The sequence below is a fragment of the Morus notabilis genome, unplaced genomic scaffold, assembly GCF_000414095.1.
Source record: "Morus notabilis unplaced genomic scaffold, ASM41409v2 Scaffold63, whole genome shotgun sequence".
Taxonomy (NCBI): domain Eukaryota; kingdom Viridiplantae; phylum Streptophyta; class Magnoliopsida; order Rosales; family Moraceae; genus Morus; species Morus notabilis.
In genome coordinates this window covers 574,066-592,605 of record NW_010365950.1, presented here as the reverse complement: position 1 = coordinate 592,605, position 18,540 = coordinate 574,066, and the positions used below count along the sequence as shown (strand labels likewise).

General features: G+C 39.3%; 3 protein-coding genes across 3 annotated transcripts; 2 read left to right on the top strand and 1 right to left on the bottom strand.

The window, feature by feature from the left end:
* The first annotated feature begins 67 nt into the window (after nt 1–67).
* On the top strand, nt 68–1,556 carry LOC112093736. Its single transcript, XM_024172780.1, has 3 exons — nt 68–592; nt 671–902; nt 1,000–1,556. The coding sequence occupies exons 1-3, from the start codon at nt 68–70 to the stop codon at nt 1,554–1,556; spliced, it is 1,314 nt and encodes a 437-aa protein (XP_024028548.1).
* Nucleotides 1,557–2,793: 1,237 nt separating this feature from the next.
* Nucleotides 2,794–11,333, bottom strand: LOC21404604 (endoglucanase 10). The gene is given in 7 exon segments (XM_024172779.1): nt 2,794–3,189; nt 3,393–3,469; nt 3,472–3,564; nt 3,886–4,018; nt 4,118–4,594; nt 10,557–10,870; nt 10,955–11,333. Coding segments are annotated over 7 exon segments (1,869 nt in total).
* Nucleotides 11,334–15,156: 3,823 nt separating this feature from the next.
* Nucleotides 15,157–15,891, top strand: LOC112093735. The gene has a single exon (XM_024172777.1). The coding sequence runs from the start codon at nt 15,157–15,159 to the stop codon at nt 15,889–15,891; it is 735 nt and encodes a 244-aa protein (XP_024028545.1).
* Nucleotides 15,892–18,540: the final 2,649 nt, after the last annotated feature.

The following is an 18,540-nucleotide window of genomic DNA, read 5'->3' as shown; positions in this document are numbered from 1 at the left end:
ACAATTTCAACCTTAACTATGTTGTGCAGGTGACCTATATTATAATATATTTGGCAAACAAGTCACAATGTGGAATGGAGGGCATTCGAATGCGTCGCCTAACAGCACAGTGAGCGACGACTCGGATGATGAATATGAGGCAGCTGCCGTCGCAGCTGTCCTCTGGTATTACCACGCATACATGGAGAGACCCCCACCTCGACCTAAGCACACCTCTGCGTTGACAGGTATTGTACGTGTTGATTACTTGCTTGATGGCCACGATGACATAATTCGGAATAAGATTAGGGTGGGCAGTGACTATTTTAAGTGTCTTAGTTCACTACTAGAAGGTAGAGGACTATTAAGACCCACTAGGAATATGAAAGTGGACGAACAGCTTTTTATCTTCCTATATATTGTCTCCCAAAGCCAAAGCAATAGGGAATCACATGACCAATGGCAGCATTTTGGATCCACCATTTCCAAATACTTCAAGGTAGTATTGGATGCAATATTTAACCTGCGCCATGATTTCATAATACCCCCAAATTATAACATTATTGATCCAGTCATTGTGGCGCATGGAAGCAAGTATTTGCCATGGTTTCAGGTATCTCAATATGAATGAGTCATAATCTTATCGAATTACTTGACGTAATTGATAATAGTTGTTGTTAATTGGTTACAGAATTGCGTTGGAGCTCTTGATGGGACTCACGTCCCTTGTGTTCCACCACCTGGTAACCCCGAAGTATGGCGGAATAGGAAGGGTTTTTACTCCCAAAATGTGTTAGGGGTATGTACATTTGACCTGAAGTTTACTTACATCTTAGCTGGATGGGAGGGCTCTGCCCATGATGTGCGCATTCTTGTGGATGCAACAAGTACAAGAGATAAAAATTTCCCAAATCCACCGCCAGGTATGTGAACAATAATCCTTGCTATACATTCGATATAGAAGCAATATTGTCGGTTGGTTGTCCGTACTTAATTATTGATTTGTAAAAATTAATATAGGGAAATACTACCTTGTAGACTCTACCTATGCGAATACCAATTGTTTCTTAGCGCCGTACCGGGGGAGCACATATCACCTTCAAGAGTATAGGGCAAGACGTGGCCGTCCTCGAACTCAGCGTGAGTTGTTTAATTATACGCATTCGTCCCTAAGAAATTCTATTGAGCGCACTTTCGGTGTTTGGAAAGCACGGTTCCGCATACTAAAGTGCATAAATAATTACCCAATAGAGAAACAGATACAAATTCCTGTTGCTTGTGCCGTGCTTCACAATTTCATATATATGTACAACCATAACGATGAGCTACTAAACCAGTACACACGAGACGGAGTACCAGTTGTTGATATTGATCCAGAGAATGCGGATCAAGATGTTAATCAGAATCACAATCCTGATCGGGCAACGGAACAAAATCACAACTCCGCAAATCGTAGAGAAATGAATATTTTGAAGGACGAGATGGCTGCTAGCATGTGGGGGGCATTAATTAGAAGCATATCGCAATCGGTAGTTACATATATTTGTTTCGCAATTTCAACGACCTTATTAATATGAGTTTGTAATGCTAAATTTATGGACGTTTTTATTATTATCTATGAATGTATGTGTTTATGGTTTCTCTTTAAAAAAATCCATGTCAATACTTGCTAAAATTGGAGTTATGTTTTTTTCAAAAGTGAACACAAAACTCAAGTTTAACATTCACAAACTATTCAAGTGAACACACAACTCAAATTTCAAACTCAATTCCAATTAAACTCACTTTTTTAACTCCAATCTTGAATTTCAAACTATTGAAAAGAACGCACCCTTAAAAGGTGGTATGGAATTTGAGTTTTGAGTTTAGAATTCGATTTGAGTTTAGAGTCTTGTTTATTTTAAAGTCTCGTTTATTTTATCGATTTGAGTTTAGAATTCGAGTTTTGTTACAGTAAAAGCTTTAAAAAATAATTGCGTCTAACTTTTTTGCTACACTAAAAAATTCTCGCATAAAATCACATCTCAACTCAAATTAAAAACTCGAATTAAAAACTCAAATTAATGAACTAAACGAGCTCAACCCCACTACAAAATACACTATTAAATTTTAATATTGACATGATTATTTGAGGCAAATTGTCATAGCTTATTTAAACAAACAAAAAAAAAATATATATATATATATATATATATGCATATGTTTATATATATATTGACAAGTTTTGAATAGTTACGCTTTTATATATAATGTCATGAGAAAACTTCGTTACTAAAGGTAAATAATGCTAGTTATACACAACCGATATTTTTCACATGAAAGTCATAATAACAGATTGCAAGGCATGATCAGTGACTACTAGATAAAACTATATGGGATAAGAAAGAGCTGTGTGGTGTCGGTTTGGGAGAGCGCGGATTCGATCCACATTGCATATCAAAAGGATGGAAAACAGATTGCAAATTGCATATCAAAAGGATGGAAAACAGATTGCAAATTGCATATCAAAAAGATGGAAAACAGATCGCAAATTGCATGTCAAAAAGATGGAAAACAGATCGCAAATTGCATATCAAAAAGATGGAAAACAGATTGCAAATTGCATATAAAAAAGATGGAAAACAGAGTGCAAATTGCATATCAAAAGGATGGAAAACAGATTGCAAATTGCATATCAAAAGGATGGAAAACAGATTGCAAATTGCATATCAAAAGGATGGAAAACAGATTGCAAATTGCATATCAAAAGGATGGAAAACAGATTGCAAATTGCATATCAAAAAGATGTAAAACAGATTGCAAGTCATGCAATATTCAAGGAGCTCCAGGGATTGATCGTATGTTTTTAAAGAGGCCAGAAAGGTCTAATCCCAAATTAGAGGCTGAAGAATCTCTTGGAGGAGGGTCATGAAGTGCAATAAGAGCCGCAACCAAGCCAGCATTGCTTGAAATGCTGGGCTCAGTGAATCTTGGTTTGCCCCTTTGGTCTTCAAACTTGTCAAATCGGTCCGGTCCACCTACCATTGCCCCAACTAGAATATTCGGGTTTGGGTCCTTGGAGTGCAACCATTTGTCTCCACCATGACAAGAGTAATACTTGCCATCCCAAGGAGTGGATGCACTCCTATGGTGAACTTGGGTTGGATATTGGCGTCCAAATCCCACCATGTAGCTCATCTTCATTGGATTATCTCCTAGAATGTAATCCACCTGATGATAGAAATAAAAGTTTAATCCCTTGTTATAGATAAGAGGTTTTATGTGTTATGGAATATTTGCTTGTACTAATGACATTCTTCACATTAAATCAAAATGTGACATTTGCTAATAGGTTAGCTTTTCACTACTATAAAAATATATTATCAGTATGAAACACTAGAATAGAAAAATGTTTTCAGGTTCTTAAAACTAGCCTGAGATGTGGAGAAAATCCTCAACATTTGTATGGAAAATCTATTGTCACCGCAACTTCCGCCCGACCTGAGTTGACTTCGAGATAGTCGCTGTACAATTTACTGAGGAAAGAAGCTGTTGCGGCAAATTGTAGTGGCGCCCCATCTTTAGGCCTTTGCAGGATCAATCCACCTACAAATGCACCACCAGTCTTGATATTTGGCTACCAACTATTATCAAATTGTGCAAAGAAAGACTCAGAATTTCACTTGCACACAAGTCTTTCATTAGTCCTTGCCAAACAGGGTTAGCTGAATGTAGGAAAATAACAACAAAAATTCACATGAAATTTTGCAGAGGGTGTTCACAAAATGACTTCACAGTTTACACTAAGCGACCACTCTCAGTGTAGAATTGTAAGATCATTTTGCTAATTTTACTTTCTAAGAATGTCGTTTTGGAAAACTTCCCAAAATTTTGCATATATTCTCTAGATTAGTTATGAAGATGTACCTGTTGTCTTGTCGAAATTTCCACCATAAACATAAGAGCACATTAGGGAGTCAATCATGCTAGCAGATTCTTGCATAGCAGATTCGTGTGGAAAGCCGAGATCATGAAAGAATCGGAGACGTGTAAGCAAAACCTGAAAAATTTGCCAAGCTGATTACGCAAAACCCATGCACCTAATTTTACATGTCATGAAAATTTCTGGAGTAAGATGTCAAAAAAGATTTAAAATTACAGCAATAGCAGGAAGCTTGTTGTTCCAATATAATATCCCTTTTTCAATACTTGTCTCATTACTCTGTGCTACACTAAACAACGTTGTGGCATATTCAAGATGAGAAACATTCCCCGTGGCGAAAAACAACCAAGTTCCTCCCCAAACCAGCTCATCTAAGTACCCAGATGAGTTATAGAAGTTTCTTGCTTCTTTTCCACATTCTTCAATACTTGTGTATGTTCCTTGCTGAGAAGGATCCTTTTTACTCGCGAGTTCAAATAGCTTCTCTGCTGCTTTTACTAGTTTCCCCGAGTAATCGTGGTCTTCTTCGAAGACTAATGATGCTGCTGACAATGCTGCCACAATTTCCCCTGCTAGATTGGAGGCGACTGAGCTGTCACAAGATGAAACGGGTCTAGGATATTCCATGTCCTCTGGTCTTTGCCAGCAGTCTATGTCACTTGGACCAGACGTTTCATTGCCTGCAATTCCAACCTGAATTGAGAGAAAAGAAAGAAAATATTATTGTTAATTAGTCAGTCGTCAGTTGTTTGTTTGTTTGTTTGTTTTTTCTTTCCCCTTATGACCTAACCATTTTGCTACCCCATCAAACTGAAAAATAAGTCCTTATTTTGTCTTATTTTTCTTTAAAGGATCATGATAGGAACCTGAAACAACTTCGTCAAGCAAGAACTTAATGCAAGGAAAAATGGACTGAATTAACCAGAAAAAGGGGTTCTGGTTCCTTTTATTGAAGGAAACACTCTCAAGCAACCATTACAGCAAGACTTTTCTTCTAACTCAGGAGGAGGCTAAACGAAAGGCAGAAAAGAAAAAAAGAATGAGGGATTTCGAGGACCCTCTACCTCCCCAATCCGACCCTGCGTTATGACAAATTCGATACCCCTTTCTTTCCTTTCCCCCCTATATTCTCCTCCTAGCCAGCTACTCTAATGGATTTCCCTAACAGAATTTGCCACCTCAGCGCTGCCCTCCATTGTCTTGATCTCTGCACCTGCTATGCCCTTACCCCCCCTCCCCTCCCTCGATAGCCAGCTACTTTAATGGATCTCCGCCAAGGAGAGTGGTCCGAGCTTGTAACACGGCTACAAGTTCCACTGACAGCTCCAAGTCCTCGGAAAGCTGGGGAGGCAGAGGTTGACTTTTATACTCGCGCCAGCGGAACCTTTTCAACTAGGAAACATGAAAAACGAGGTGGATACGAGCAGCAGCTGGAAGTGGGAGGCGATAAGCAACCTGACCAATGCGCTCCAGAACCGGAAAAGGCCCATAGAAACTAGGGGAGAGTTTCTCATTCATCTTCTGTGCGAGAGACTCCAAGCGGTATGGTCGGAGCTTAAGTAACACAAGATCACCTGGGGCAAAGAACACCTCCTGACGACGAGCATTTGCCGACTGTATCATACGATTTTGAGCCAAGAGCAAGTGTTGCTTAAGAGAGTCCAACATCTGGTTGCGGAGCTGCAGTTGAACGTTAACATCTTCCACAACAAAAGGAGTGGCAGGCGAAAGCGATGGCACATCGTGGAAACGGAGCAAGGTAGGCGGGTTTCGTCCACACACGACTTGAAACAGTGTTTGGGCAGTCGACGCGTTATAGGTCATGTTAAACCAGAATTCTGCCCAAGGTAGGAATTGCACCCACCATCTTGCTTTGTCGTAAGCAAAGCAATGAAGGTAAGTTTCTAGGTAGCGGTTAACGACCTCGGTTTGACCGTCGGATTCCGGGTGATACAAGGAACTGTTGTGCAGCCGAGTGCCCTGCAGTTTGAAGAGTTCCCGCCAAAATAATCTCATAAAGACTGGGTCGCGATCACTCATGATGGAGCGAGGTACGCCGTGTAAGCGCACAATTTCCCGGATGAAGATCTCGGCCACATGCTTGGCTATGATGAGATGAGCAATCGGGTAGAAGTGAGCATACTTGGAGAGGCGATCCACGACTACTAGAATTGTGTCAACACTCTTAACCCGCGGCAACCCCGAAATAAAGTCCATCGAAATGTTGTCCTAAACTTTATCTGGGATGGGTAGGGGCTGCAGTAGTCTGGCCGGGGAGAGAGCTTCATATTTGGATTTTTGGCACGTCTCACAGTGAGCAACATAGTCATGGATTGCCTTCTTCATACCTGCCAAAAAATGTTCGCAGCCACTCGCTTATAGGTGCAGAAAAATCCCGAGTGACCACCAATGACCGAATCGTGGAATTCCCGTAACAATAGCGGAATCCACATGGAGTGACGTGGCAAAAAGATTTGGCCACGAAAATAGAGGAGACCATTCTGTAGGCTGTACTTGGTGATACTTCCTGGTGTAGCTGTAATTGCGAAACTAGGTGGGCACAGGTAGTGTCCTCGAGTTGTTCAAGCCGAACTTTCTCCAAATCAACAAGCCCGGGCATGGAGAAGGCCATCAATTCTGGTGCAAAGGCCTCATCACGACGTGATAGAGCGTCCGCAACCCGGTTAGCAGCACCTGGTTTATATTGGACTTCAAATTCGTATCCCATCAATTTCGAGATCCAGCGGAGATGCTCGGGAGGAAGGAGGCGCTATTCCAGTAAGAAATGCAAACTCTGTTGGTCCGTGCGGACCACAAAATGGCGGCCAATAAGATAATGGCGCCACTTTTGGACTGCGAGGACAACGGCCATGAGCTCTCGTTCATATACGGACTTCAACTGTGAAGTAGGGGACAACGCCTTGCTGAAATATGCTATGGGGCGGCCTTCCTGCAACAGGATAGCTCCAAGACCGGTCCCTGACGCATCCGTCTCCACCACGAAGGTGTTGGTGAAATCCGGCATGGCCAAGACCGGCAGAGTGGTCATGGCCACTATCAACTCCTCAAAGGCGCGAGAGGCTGCCTCCGTCCACGTGAAAATGCCATTTTTCAACAGGTCTGTTAGTGGCCTAGCGAGGTCTCCATACCCCTGTACAAACCGGTGATAGTAACCGGTTAGGCCAAGAAATCCTCGGACTGCTCGGACATTCTTGGGCTCCGGCGAAGTACGCATAGCGAGTAACTTCGTTGGGTCAGCCGATACGCCTTCCTTGGAAGTGACATGCCCGAGGTACTCCAATTGTGGCTGCCTGAAGACACACTTTTTCCGATTGGAGAAGAGCCGCTCCTTCTGCAGAATGTCTAAGACGGTAGTAAGGTGAGCCCTGTGTTCATCCCAAGAACGACTATAAACCAATATATCATCAAAGAAAATGAGAACGAACTTACGCAGGTATGGGTGGAACACGGTGTTCATCAAGGATTGAAACGTGGCCGGGGCATTTGTCAAACCGAAAGGCATGATGAGAAACTCGTAATGCCCATCGTGTGTATGAAAGGCTGTTTTGTCCACATCGCTGTCGTAGACCCAGATTTGATGGTATCCCGCCTTCAAGTCGAGCTTTGTAAACATTGCCGCTCCATGCAATTCATCCAAAAGCTCATCGATGATCGGAATGGGGAATTTGTCGGGCATTGTGACTTGGTTCAAAGTGCGGTAGTCAACACAAAACCTCCAACTTCCGTCCCGCTTCTTAACCAACATAACTGGACAAGAATACGGGCTGCTGCTCAGCCGGATTATGCTAGACGAAAGCATCTCCGCAACCAGGCGCTCGATTTCCCCTTTCTGGACATGGGGATAACGGTAGGGGCAGGTGCTCGGTGGTATGGCCCCCTCCTTCAGCATAATGTGGTGGTCTTCCACTCGATGGGGTGGTAGGCTGGTTAGTGAGGAGAACACCTCCTCATAATGGGTCAAGACGTCGACCAACTCTGCTGGGGGAAGCAGCTCCAGGACTACCTCTTCTCCGGCTGTGACAGCACTTAACTCGAGTAGTAAGCCCAATTACGTCGAAGCAAACTGCCGAGACAAGGCTCGGAAGCTCACCTAGGAGCAACTCAGGGACGAGTCCCCTTCCAACAAACCCAATCGGCCCTATCACGGAACTTCAAAGTATACTTGGACCAATCTGCTCGGACCTCACCCAAACGCCGAAGCCAAGTTACCCCCAAACCCATGTCGATGCTTCCGAGCTCGAAGGGGAAAAAATCTTCCACAACACAGAAGCCCTATACCCACAAGTGCACCCCCTTGCACACCCCCTGCTGCTGAAATTTCATTCCATTCCCCACTTGCACTCCGTAGCTCCTTGTAGCGTCACAAGGCAGGGCCAACTCGTCCACCACCTTTGTCGACAAAAAACTATTCGATGACAGCTGTCAATGAAGACTATCACCTCTCGTGAACCCAGCCGCCCCAGGATCTTCATCGTATTGGAGGAGGTGAAGCCCAACAGAGAATTGTGGGATAAATCCGCCGCCTCGTCCACCACCCCCACTAGTTGCTCCGCCTCTTCGTCCTTCGCGTCCTCTGTCTCCAACTCGTCTCTAGCCACCAGTAGGACTTGTAATTGTCGGTTCTTACATTGATGCCCCGGCCCAAACTTCTCATCACACCGAAAACAGAGGCCCTTGGCCCTCCGTGCATGGATTTCTTCGTCTGAGAGAAGTCGGAACATTGGGTCACGGCTGCCCACCGATGCTTGAGCAAGCGCCGACTCATACTTTCCTCGGGGGGAGGTTCCAGAATCCCTCGAAGCACTGGACTGAAGAAAGCTCTTAGAATGGGAGGCATTAACCTTGGGCTGGTCGGTAAATGAATATCCCCGTCCCGATCCCTCCTGTTGCCACCCCTGACCCATTTTCATTTTCCTAAACTTGTCTTGGGTCTCATTCCTATCTTCTATCTGCTGGGCTAAATCCATAACCTCTTGTAGATTTATGGGCCTGTGCAATTTCACCTCGTCCCGTATGTCTTCCCTCAGCCCATTGAGGAAGGCCTCCCTAAAAATGGACTCCGGCACTCCTTTCAAAGCTGCCGCCAGCGTCTCGAAGGAGTCCCTATACTCTGCAACCGTTCCCCCCTGTTTCAACGACATCAGCCTCTCGGTGGGGTCTCCTTCTCGAGCTCGGCTGAAGCGATGTAGCAGGGCGGCCCGAAAGTCCCTCCAACCAACAAACGAGTCCTAAGTCTCCGCCCACTAGAACCACCCTAAAGCCCGCCCTTCTAAGCAAACGGACGCCGCCATCGCCTTCTCCTCCTCTTCGACATCATTGATCATGAAATACCTCTCAGCCCTGAACAACCATCCATAAGGGTCCTCACCATGGAAAATTGGGAGCTCAAGCTTCTTTGCCCAGTGTTCCCCTCTCCTCCGTCTTACCGGCGACTCCGGCCGAAACTCACGCCCATGCTCTCTCTCTCTTGCTGCTCCACGAGGTTCAGGGCCACGCTCCCCCCCGCAGTGCTGTCCTAGGAGCGCCTCCATGCGATGGACCGCATCCTGAACTTGGCCCAACCGATCCGCGAGGATCGTCATATCCTCCTGTAACCTCGGTACCGGATCGACCATCGCGCCCAGGAGGCGCACCGTCTCATTGAGGTGCTCCAAGCGCCACACCATGGCGTCCTCACGATTCTCAGACCGATGTTCAACTGGATAGTTCACCATGGATCATCCGCTCTGATACCAAGCTGATAGGAACCTGAAACAACTTTGTCAAACCAGAACTTAATGTAAGGAAAAATGGACTGAATTAACTAGAAAAAGGGGTTCTGGTTCCTTTTATTGAAGGAAACACTCTTAAGCAACCATTACAGCAAGACTCTCCTTCTAACTCAGGAGGAGGCTAAACGAAAGGCAGAAAAGAAAAAAAAGAATGAGGGATTTTGAGGACCCTCTACCTCCCCAATCCGACCCTGCGTTTTGACAACTTTGATACCCCCTTCTTTCCTTTCCCCCCTATATTCTCCTCCTAGCCAACTACTCTAACAGATTTCCCTATGCCCTCCCTTGTCTTGATCTCCGCACCTGCTATGCCCTTTTTACCCGTTCTAGAATAGGTAAACTTGATAGGAGGTCTAGGCGGGATCCTATCAGATCATCTATTATTGTTAGCTTTTAAAAGGAAATGTACATAAACAACATACTCTTTGTTTTAAGTTGCATCAGAAAGTATACCATCTATTTTGTGCTAATGAAGTATACCATCTATTTTGAACCTCATTAGTTATGTATAAGGACATTTCAAGTATGTATCAAATTAATATCCTTGACCGGTAAATACTTTTGACTGAATGGATTATCCATAAGCATCAGGAAGTACATGGCATAATGTCATGTCATTATGAAGAAAATTTATATTGATTTTGAGATATACTTATTGCATCAGAGAACATAATAATAACATATTTTGGTCCTTCAAAAAATTGAAGAAATGCACTTTTCCACAAAAATATAGGGTCTAATTATCGTTTTCAAAGTAGGAAAAAAGTCTCTTCCCTCGTAAAAAAGAAAAAATCGTTGATTAATTCAAGGTGGAGGGTAATTAACTTCTAAACAGTAAGATTAAGGTATCTTCTAGGCCTTGCCTGGGAATACAATATGGTATTTGAACTTGCATTTGAAGGAGGAATGAAGACTTTGAGCAAATAATTAGTGCCCCATTTGATGATGTCCTTGACATGATTCAGCTCATCTATCTCAGCATATTTTTGGTGATACTCAATCACTGTCCAACTCAACATAGTAATGGTATATGCTGTGGGAAAACTGAGCTTTATGTTATTCCCTGAGTCATAAAAACCTCCCACAAGATCTGCATGCACTACACTACCATAGTTTCCGTCCTGCAATCCTGAATTTCCTCGAAACTTTACGGGGCTACTCTTCGGATAATGCCCGGCTGCAGAATACAAAAATAAAAAATCTTGATCAATGAGCAGCACAATGAAGAAATATGTCCTTTCATGGGGAATGAAGATATTACACTTCTGCGCATCAAAGAAAGTCAGAGCTTGGTTCACTGCGAGCGTTAGATTCTTAGAAGAGCCGTGATGTTTGTGCTTGTGAGGCAGAAAATGTAGGAGCAAAATGAGTGCTAGAATGACAAGAACTGTTGAGGCTGAAATGTAAGCAAAACGTTTCAGGTGATTCTTGTTGGTGATAACGAGATCATAATCAAACGATTTGGAGAAGCGGGAGGGGAGCGAATCATAAGCGGTGGAAGACTGAGGGAGGATCCTGAAATCAAGCTCTATTGAGTTCCATCTGCTTGCCGAAGGAAGCAAACGGCCAGCCTCCGAAATTGTATGCACAAATTCCACGGGGCGTCTTTCTATGTTTGGTGCAGAAATATGTGGTGGCATTATTGGCGATGATTAGCTACGACTATTGACAAATTCTCTGCCTGAAGAACAGTTACTTGTAACAGAAGAAATTGATTTCTAGCTAGATACCAAGTTCTCTTATGTGTTGACCCTTCATTTTGGTTTTCATAGAGAAGAATGTGGGTAAATTAATGGATATTTTTCTTGATAAAATCAGAAGCTGAAAGATGATCGGCTGTCATGCTAGATTAAGCACAAAGTTCCGATAATATCAAGAAGTACATCATTTTATTATAAATGGTGAACGGGTAATTTGAAGACAAAAAGGATTCATAAAATATTAGAAACTAAATTTTAAATGAAGTCCTCTTTGGTAAAAAGGAAAAAGTGATTGTGTTTGGTAAAAGGAAAAGAAAATAAGAAGGAAGAAGAGGTAGATACAGAGGTAAGGAAAATGGAAAGAAATGAGAAAAACTTTCTCTTATTGTATTTATTTATTTTTTTTTTTGGCAGGGTCAAATCAAAATTAGAGTTAAAAGAATAGAATTCCTCCCAACAAAAAAGAAAAAAATAGAATTCCTCACTCACAATATATTACCTAGAAATCTTCTAAAAGTTCATTCACTAATATTTCCTCTCCTATCCCTCCCTCCCTCCCTCCCACTTGAGTATAAAACGAGACAAAATATATGTATTTTTTTCCGTATGTATTATATATATGTATATATATTGGCAAAGTCATAAATCCGATGATGATATAGTCCAACAAATGTAACTTTTTTTATATGTACACGTAACATTATTCGTTTTTTATATATAATAACTTTTTAAGTTTGTGTAACACTCAATATTACATGTGTTATATTTTTTTATTGAATATTACACTAAACAAACTGAGTGTAATAAACACATACGAATGATGTTATACAAACATATAAAAAAAAAGTTATATGTGACTAATTCGTACCTCCTATATATGTATTGTTGTGTTTCGAAAGGAAGTTGCCAATTGGGTATTTGAGTCTTTGAGAAGCCGTCTTTCGACTGATATCCCAATGCTTTATATGTTGTTAATGGTGAAAGAAATAATGAGAAACCAAAACATCACTCGTCTCATTAAATTTTTATAAACATCAACACACATGTGCGATATGAAATTGAGAATGGAAGAACTTTTCTTCTTGTTTCTCTCTGCTATAATTTGGCCACTAGTGGAAGAGAGCTAAAAAATTGTATTCTCTAATTTTTTACAATTCCCTATTTATAGAGTCCCTTTCAGACATCTATGAAAAATCTATCTTATCACATAAGAAAAAGTTTCCTGAGTAATTAGAGATAGTTTTCCGTTTGAATTTCAGATCAATTCTCTTTCTCTCTCCTGTAAAATCCCTTATGGTTGGCGCCAATTACAGATGAGGAAGGAGAAGGATTTTCTCCTTTATCCAGTTTCTAATTTTGACTCAAATTCAAATTCTAAACAAAATCAAACTTTCCTTAAACTTGAATTCCAATTGGACAACTTGTGTCAAACAAGTAAACTAGATAGTTTAGAGAGTAAGTAAACAAATCTCAGTGGAATTCCTCCCTGTGCCACACGCTCCTACACCCAATCACTGGGTGTGTGGCTTACGTGGTCCCACCACAATGTGCTTTCTAAAATTAAATTAAATTAAATAATTACATTATTTAATATATAATTAATAATTAGTTAATTATTTCTGAGTGATATAATTTAGAATTCCATAATTCTAAATTTACTATTTTACCCTTAGTGTCTCGTAGATTAACATGACGACGCGGGGACTCATGGACCTATAATATTAAGCTCTAATAAAATTAATAATTAATTAAACTCTTTAATTAATTAATTAATTCTACTAATTATAAAAGTTATTGCACTATAAACTTGGAATTGCATTCTTAATACTATAGATAATTAATTACATCTGTGAAACATCCATTTGATATAGTCACTTCATATAGATCGATCCTCCATAAATAATTCATAATTAGAGGTATGTAAATCTGTTAACCTCTCTAATTACTTTTTTATCCTTAAGTACCATTGATTTTCTAATGGCTAGTGATTAATAAAACAAATTCATGAATCGAAGCTGCTAACAATCCAAGTACCGAATCAATTCTTGAGGGAATTATTTATCTACTTCTTTCTCAAGAAAGATTGGATTCCATCTCATAATATTAGCATTCCCAACTACATATTTCTTCATGTCTCTAAGATACAAAGAATAGAATTTATAATCTCAAAATCCATACCGAGTAAGTCAAAAGACACGAATCCGTAAATAGGAGTCTGCTAATAACTCATGATTAAGATCATTCTATATATGACCGTCGATAGACTCAATTAGAAGTTCTATACTTAACGAAAATTACTAAAAATTCATACTGTGTCTGTGTCACAGTCCTACATAATCTCATTATGTAAAATACACTCATTCGATATCTCTGCACATCAATGATGCAGATAAGCTTGTTCCATTCTTAATGATAATGACATGTATTAATAGTGTTTTAATTAAAGATTCCAAACTTTAACAAATTCATTATAGGCTTATTTCGATTATTATCCTTAAATATCATCCTCTAGTATATAACACTTATATTCCATATTTAAGGTCACATAAATAATCACAGAATTTTCAACGATATTCATAAAGTATATAACAATACATGCACATAATTTCTTATTTATTAATTAAATAATAAAATCCTTAGTTACATCTCATGCTATCAGAACACCTTTCCCAATCAGAATTTCTTCAAATATATATATGACATGTGTGCTTCATTAGGTATTTTATTATTTTTTTCTTTGTTTTGTTTTGTTTTGTTTTGTTTTGTTTTTTTGTTTTTTTTTTGTTTTTTTTTTGTGTTGCAAAGAATAACAAAGATTTAAAATTCCTATGACGCACTATGTCATATATAAAAAACATTTTGCCCCTCTTGTCGTTGGGTTTTGGTAGGTTCGAATTTGAGGAAACCATTTGTTAAATAGAAAAACGAAAACAAAAGAAAAAGTATGGTTAGAAAGATTGTAATATGTTTTCATCAAGATTACAAGTTGTTTGTGTGTTAAAATATGAAAACTCATGTTAAAGGGACTTTAAAAGCACTGCAGCGGGTTTATAAAAGTTGCAATGAACAAATTGCACAAAACTGTGCAGTTTGGTTCGGCCAATATTTCAGTTGCAGACAAAATATTTCAGTTGCAGCTGAAATATTACCGTTGTAGCCAAAATATTTCCGCTGTAGCTAAAATGTTTTCGCTGCAGCGAAAAACTTCGCCAGGCCTCTCAGGTTCGTTTGCGCGCTGCAACGGGAAAACACCTGCTGCAGTGGAAATTCTGTAGAAAAATAGTGTTTTTGTAGGTTATGTGATTTGAAATGTCTCGAATCATTACATCCATTGGTGATATGTTTTCATACATATCTGTACACCAATTAGCAATAGATGTAAGTATTATAATAGGTGTATTAATCCATGAAAAGATACCTTTACATTCAAAAGGTACCTTTATGTGAATGGTTGTAATGTTTAAAAAGGATGCATTCATTCATGAAATAGCACCTCTATCTTTATTAATTCTCCAGAAAATTTACAGACTTAATTAAAAATGTGTTGTAACTCAATCTTATTGCGAGATGTTGTGTTAATGGGTTTGTTGTATCTTGGGGGTAATTTGCCATTAAATCTCATTAGTAAACTTTGAGAAGTGAGGGCAAATAAAACCTTAAAGAAAAGTATTCCTATACGCCTCAAACCCTCTTTTATTTTCTGCCTTCCTTTCACCCTCTACACTCAAATTCTCTAACAATCTTTAAGTTTTAACTTGCTGCAATGGAGGTTGAAAAGAACATGACATCTTTCCTCAATCTGAATGTCCAAATTGATCGATTTGATGGTACCAATTTCACTCGCTGGATGGGAAAGTTGTTCTTCCTTCTCACCCTGCCCAAGATCGCCTACGTGCTTGACCCGAAATTGGAGCCACTTTCGGAACCAAAGGAGGATGATTTCGATGAATTGAAGGCTGCAAGGAAGAAGCGTGAAGATGATGAAGTCATGTGCCGGGGTCATATTCTCAACACTCTCTCCGTTAGGCTCTACGATCTCTACAACTCGATGGAGTCTCCGATGGAGATTTGGAATGCTCTTGAATACAAATACAAAACTGAGAATGAATGTACGGACAAATTCCTCATCTTAAAATATTTTGAATTTGTTATGGTTGATACCAAGTTCGTTCTAGATCAAATACATGAATTGCAAGTCATTGTTACTAAACTTCGTGAATTGAGAGTTAAAATTTATGAATCATTCCAAGTGGGGGCAGTTATTGCTAAATTGCCTCAAAGTTGGAATGGTTATAGAAAGAAACTCCTTCATAGGAGAGATGACACAAATTTGGAGGAATTACAAAAACACTTGAGGATCGAAGAAGAGACTAAGTCTCGTGATCCTAAGGGCAAGATTATAGATTCCTCTAAGGTTAAGGTTGTCAAAACTAGTAAGTTTTTCAAGAACTTCAAAGTCAATAATGACAAGAAGTTCAAAAAGCCCAGTAATGGCTAAAAGAAATTTTTTGAAAATTATTTCTTTTGTGGAAAGAAAGGTCATCACCAAAATGACTTCAGATATAAGAAGAAAAAGGAAGAAGTTAACACCAACAAGGCCAATACTGTTGAAAAAAAAATCTGAAGACATATGCTCTATGGTCTCGGAGATGCAAACTGGCATGATTACCGAAACCAACATGGCTACAACTAAATCCTCCGAAAGGTGGCTTGATTCCGGTACCACAATCTACGTTTGTAATTTCAAGAAATTGTTCTCATCATGCAAAGTGGAAAAGGAAGGACAAACGGTTCTCATGGGGAACAATAATGCATCGATGGTTGCCGAGAGAGGTGTGGTGAAGATCAACTTTACTTCCGAAAAGAAGCTTACTTTGAACAATGTTCTTCATGTTCTTGATAGTAGGAAAAATCTTGTATCCATTAGTCTAATGTGTAAGAATGGGCTTAAAATTGTACTTGAGGGCAATAATTGTATTGTATCTAAGAATGGGGTCTTTTTGGGAAATGGATATTCTTGTGATGACATGTACAAACTTAGCATTAATAATAATGATGATATGAATTCTCTTTATATTGTTGACTCTTTTGATGTTTGGCATGCACGTTTAGCACACTTAAATTATAGATCTTTGAATTATATGTCTAAACTTGATTTGATTAATTGTAAAGATGTTAAAAATGATAAGTGTGAAATTTGCGTACAAGCAAAGATAACTAAGAAATCATTTGCTAGAGCCGAACGAAATACTCAAATATTAGATATTATTGATACCTATATTTGTGACTATAACAGTATTTTGATAAGAGGAGGAAAGAGATACTTTATCACTTTCATTGATGATTGTTCTAGATACACTTGTGTGTACTTACTTAGAACAAAAGATGAAGCCTTTGATAAATTTAAAATTTATAAGCCTGAAGTTGAGAACCAAAAAGATAAGATGATCAAAATGGTTCGAAGTAATAAAGGTGGTGAATATTTCTCAAATGAATTTGATGCCTTATGTGAAGAGCATGGTATTATTCACCAAAGGTCAATCCCTTTCACTCCACAACAAAATGGGTTGGCTAAAAGAAAGAATAGAATTTTTACTGATATGATTAACTCTATGCTTCTTAATGCTAAATTGCCTAATAATTTGTGGGGAAAGCTTTACTTACTGCATGTCATGTTCATAATAGAATTACATCCATAAAAACACATGTATCTCCATATGAAGTATGGAAAGGAAGAAAACCAAACTTGATGTATTTAAGGGTGTGGGGCTGTCTAGCCTTCAATAGAGTGATTGACCCTAAATCATCAAAGTTAGATGCTAGAGAAATTAAAAGTATTTTGGTAGGATATGCTGAAAATTCCAAGGCATATAGATTAATGAATCTAGATTCTAATGTGATTATGGAATCAAGAGAAGTTGAATTTATTAAGTATAAGTTTAGCCTTGATTCTTCCGCTGAATTAGAATCTAATGTTGGTCAACAATGTGTTGATACTCCCAGTACCTCCACTAATAAAAGGAAAGAGTCTATGATAACTTTCGAGCCGAGGAGAAGTCAACATGGAAGAAAAGAAAAGGACTTACGACCGGATTTTATTTCATCTCAAGCTTTAACCTTTTTGGTTGAAGGAGATAGAAATGATGTACTTAATAAAATATCATTGTTGTTTAATGTAGAAGAAGATCCAAAGACATTTAGTGAAGCTATGTCTTCAAGGGATGCCTCTTTTTCGAGAGAGGCCGTGAATAATGAAATGGATTCGATTATGTCGAATCAAACTTGGATCTTGGTTGATCTCCCTCCAGGATCAAAACCAATAAGCAACAAATGGGTTTTTAGAAGAAAGTACAACACTGATGGGTCTATACAAACATTCAAGGTTAGATTGGTAGCCAAGGGCTTTAAATAAAAGCGTGGTATAGACTACCTTGATACATATGCTTCGGTAGCTAGATTGACATCCACAAGAGTGATATTTGCAATTGCATCAAAATATACAATTTGTATGTGCGCCAAATGGATGTTAAGATTGCCTTTCTAAATGGTGATCTGGATGAAAAAATCTATATGGAACAACCCGAAGGGTTCATATTGCCTGGAAATGAGAAGAAGGTTTGCAAGTTAGTCAAGTCATTTTATGGTTTAAAGCAAGCACCAAAATAGTGGCATGAGAAATTTGATAATGTCATTTTATCTTGTGGTTTTAAGCATAATGATGCAGATAAATGCATATACTCTAAATTTATAAATAATTTTGGTGTGATATATATTTATATGTTGATGACTTGCTTATTTTTGGAACAAACATGCAAGGAGTAAATGATACCAGCAAGTATCTAACTTCACAATTTAAGATGAAAGATCTTGGTGAGGTAGATACTATCTTAGGTGTAAAGTGAGGAAGCATAGTGGGGTTACTCATTGTGTCAGTCTCATTATGCTTCTAAAATTCAATCATTTGAAGCTTAAAGAAGCGAATATACCCCATATGATTCTAGTATTAAATTACTAGAGAATGCAGGTCGAGCGGTGACACAGCTTGAATATGCTAGTGCGATTAGTAGCTTGATGTATGTCATGCATTGTACAAGACCTGACATAGCATTTGCAGTTTGCAAAATGTTTAGGTTCACGAGTAACCCGG

Coding starts and splice junctions, on each gene's coding strand:
- LOC112093736 (XM_024172780.1), top strand. CDS start 68: ATGTGGAATGGAGGGCATTCGAATGCGTCGCCTAACAGCACAGTGAGC. Junction 593..670: donor AGTATTTGCCATGGTTTCAG/GTATCTCAATAT, acceptor AATTGGTTACAG/AATTGCGTTGGAGCTCTTGA. Junction 903..999: donor TTTCCCAAATCCACCGCCAG/GTATGTGAACAA, acceptor AAATTAATATAG/GGAAATACTACCTTGTAGAC.
- LOC112093735 (XM_024172777.1), top strand. CDS start 15,157: ATGGAGGTTGAAAAGAACATGACATCTTTCCTCAATCTGAATGTCCAA.